At 43.0% G+C, this 3,617-nt stretch overlaps 1 protein-coding gene across 1 annotated transcript in view; it reads right to left on the bottom strand.

Moving 5' to 3' along the window:
• Window positions 1-2,869: 2,869 nt before the first annotated feature.
• The window catches only part of mymk (myomaker, myoblast fusion factor), an 11,614-nt gene continuing 10,866 nt past the window's right edge, over window positions 2,870-3,617 (bottom strand). Inside the window, exon 5 of the mRNA XM_008303669.1 lies at window positions 2,870-3,425. Coding sequence (XP_008301891.1) covers window positions 3,213-3,425 — 213 coding nt within the window. The 3' untranslated portion in view covers window positions 2,870-3,212. The remainder of the gene's footprint in view (window positions 3,426-3,617) is intronic.

The following is a 3,617-nucleotide window of genomic DNA, read 5'->3' as shown; positions in this document are numbered from 1 at the left end:
AGAAAATATAATGATGTTGATCGTTTCTACCGTGTTCCAAAGCATCCATCCATCATCTCTACACCTTAATCCTCACGAGGGTCATGGGGGGCTGGAGTCTATCCCAGCTGACTCAGGGTGAAGGCAGGTTCACCTGGACAGGTAACCAGTCTATCACAGGGCTACACTTAGAGACAGACAACCAAGCACACTCACATTCACACCTACGGACAATTTAGAATCACCAATTAACCTCAACATGTTTCTGGACTGTGGGAGGAAGCCGGAGAACCTGGAGAGAACCCACGCTGCACGGGGAGAACATGGAGACTCCACGCAGAAAGATCCCAGGTGTCTACAGTGGGACGCGAACCGGCGACCTTCTTGCTGTGAGGCGACGGTGCTAACCACTGAGCCACCTTGCAGCCCTGGTCTAAAGCATGCTGACTGAAATTCTGTAAAAAAAAAACAACTAAACTAAATATCTGACAGTTAAAGTGGCAAAAAAAAGAGGCCTGTTCAAAAGGGCTGCATGGTGGATCAGTGGTTAGCATCGTCGCCTCGTAGCTAGAAGGTCACCAGTTTGCATCCGGAGATCTTTCTGCGTGGAGTCTCCATGTTCTCCCCGTGCAGCGTGGGTTCTCTCCGGGTTCTCCGGCTTCCTCCCACAGTCCAGAAACATGTTGAGGTTAATTGGTGATTGTAAATTGTCCGTAGGTGTGAATGTGAGTGTGCTTGGTTGTCTGTCTCTAAGTGTAGCCCTGTGATAGACTGGTTACCTGTCCAGGTGAACCTGCCTTCACCCTGAGTCAGCTGGGATAGACTCCAGCCCCTCATAGTGAGGATTAAGGTGTAGAGATGATGGATGGATGTAACATTCAAAAAACTAAACAAAAATGACAAAATCCAATTTAAACACATTGTAAAAGAACAGATGTGTTGTTGTGATGTGGACGTTATTTACAATTTGGGCCATTTAAAGACTGATTTACCATTTTTAACACATATTATCAGTAAAGTAATGATTTTTTAAACTGATTTACATGCAGTTAAACTATAATTTTACCGTCACACCATGTAAAAGAATAAATCACTATTTTATTTTACAGCTTTAGCATCTTGAACACAACGTCTCGCTGTCTTATGTTACTGGTTTATGTCGTTTACAGCCAGAAAATACTCAAATAATTGATCAAAATGTGGCGTAAATGTGAATCATTTGGGCCTTGAGCGTCCTGTTGAGACTCCATCGGTCGACAACAGGATCACAACATTTCATTTTAATGTCAAAATATTACAAAACTATCAAAAAACAAACACACACGGTGCTGAATATACAACCTGCAATAAATAACAGTAATACTTTACAGAGTGAGGAGTCAGAGTGGACCAGAGTTTAACCCTCTGACGCCCAAACAGAAAGAAAAATCGACTAAATGACGCCGTTTAGCAGAAAGATTAAAACCAGAGACATGTTGGATTTAAAGCTTCTTCTTCTTCATGTTTGACGTTTGCTGTTAAATTAGAACCAAATCTAACCTTGAAACGGTGAATTCTTCATGGTTCATTTAAAACTTTGCCAAAAGGTTTGCAGCAGATCCAGAAAAACATCGGAGGGTTTTTCATGCTGAGCTGCAGGCAGTGTTTCCTCCGACAGACTGAGAGGAAAATCCAACCTCCTGGATCAACAAATAAATGCAGCATGGCTCAGAAAATAATTATTATTCATTTTCTGATTGAAATTTTGTCCAAATTGACATAAACTTGTGTAAAATCAGTGTAAAAAAAAGTCAAAAGTTACTGAAAAGCTGCCTGAAATCATATAAAATGACTCAAAAATGATCTAAAATGATGTAAAGTCGTCCGGAAATGTAGAAAAAATCTTTTTAAAGGCCTCAAAACTTGTCCAAAATGATCCTGAGAGTAAAATCCAACGTACTGGATCAATAAATAAATGCAGCACAGATCAGAACCAGAGAACAGAGGAACCAGTTGGTGGAGATCCATCCAGCTGATGGTGGAACATCTTCCACAACTGGACCAAACATCGTCCAAAATGACTCAAATAGTCCACTTGTCTCATATTAAACACATTTTGAATCCCTTTTAGTTAGTTTAAGGTAATTTTTAGACATTTTTGAGTCATTTCAGACATTGTTTTGGTACTTTGGGCAGATTTTTCGTCAATTTTGACTTTAAATAAGTTATTTTAGACACGTTTCACTTCATTTTGAACAGTTTTAGTCTGAGAGGAGAGTCTAACATGTTGGATCAATAAATAAATGCAGCAAGTTGTTGGAGATCCATCCAGCTGATGGTGGAACATCTTTCAAAACTGGACCAAAAATGGTCCAAAATTACTCAAATTGTAAGTAGAGTCCCAAAAAAATCTCATATTAATCACATTTTGATCATTTTTAGTTAGTTTAAAGTAATTTTTAGACATTTTTGAGTCATTTCAGACATTATTCTGGTACTTTGGACAGATTTTTAGTCAGTTTGGACTTTAAATAAGTTATTTTAGACACGTTTCAAATCATTTTGAGCAGTTTTAGACTAAGAGGAAAATCCAACCCACTGGACCAATAAATAAATGCAGCACGGCTCAGAACCAGAGAACAGAGGAGCCAGGTGCTGGAGACACATCCAGCTGATGGTGGAGCGTCTCTTCGTTCTGGTTCCGTGGAGGTGCAGGACTTTAACATTGCAGTGAAAAACGAGCCCACAGTGAGTAAAAAAGCAGAAAGAAAGTCACTCAGAAACGGTTTCTCGGGGTTCAGAGGGTTAAAGACGATCCCACCTGTTGGTCCAGAACCGCATCGGGATGCTTCTGGGCCTCGTCACAGCGCTACAAGGTGCTTTACAGTCTTATAGTTCTGAGTTTCTTTTCTTTTTTTTTTTTTTCCAGAGAGAGACGGGAAACAGGACGAGGAGGGAGGACGGACAGACGGACCGAGCTTCTCCCCAGAGGAACATTTCTAAAGACAATTTATACATTCTGGAGAGATCAACCATCTGCCTGTTTGCTCAGGCCGTAAATCTCCCGGCCGGTTCTGCTGGCTCGCCTCGGCCTCCTCTTCTGACGTCACACAGCTGGAGTCTTGTTTTTTTTCCTTCCCTACGTTTTATAACCGCATCAGTTTCTTTATCTGCTGGACTCCCAAAGACCTCCAACGTCGGACCGGCCAGAAGCAGGACGGTCCACGTGTTGGTCAGCTGGTTTCTCCTCGGCTTCACTTCCAGCCGTTCAGCTCCTTCAGCTTGCTGACGCTGGGCCCTTTGATGGGCGTGGACGGCGGCTGGCTGTACAGCGGCAGCGTCGGGGTGCTGCAGCTCCGGCTCCACGGCTTCTCGGTGGGGACGGTCCACACCGACCGCTTCTTCTTCTTCTTCTTCTCCGTCGTCGGCTGGTCGCTCTTGTCTTTGGACGAACCGGGAGAGACGCTCTGCAGAGGGAGTCATCAGGGAGCAGAGTTAGAACCTCTCTAAGGACAGCGCTAACGTCTCACCGTCTGGGTCATGTGACCGACTAGACGCTCACAAAACATCTGTCATTTTACAGAATTTCCCCTTTTATTTTAGTTTTAGTACAGTCATGACTTGATAATCGACCCTTAACAATCCAGAACCTGCTGTCC

This window comes from Stegastes partitus, unplaced genomic scaffold (assembly GCF_000690725.1).
Source record: "Stegastes partitus isolate 25-593 unplaced genomic scaffold, Stegastes_partitus-1.0.2 Scaffold2049, whole genome shotgun sequence".
Taxonomy (NCBI): Eukaryota; Metazoa; Chordata; class Actinopteri; family Pomacentridae; genus Stegastes; species Stegastes partitus.
The sequence above is the reverse complement of the archived record's forward strand: the minus strand, read 5'-3'. Positions and strand labels throughout refer to the sequence as shown.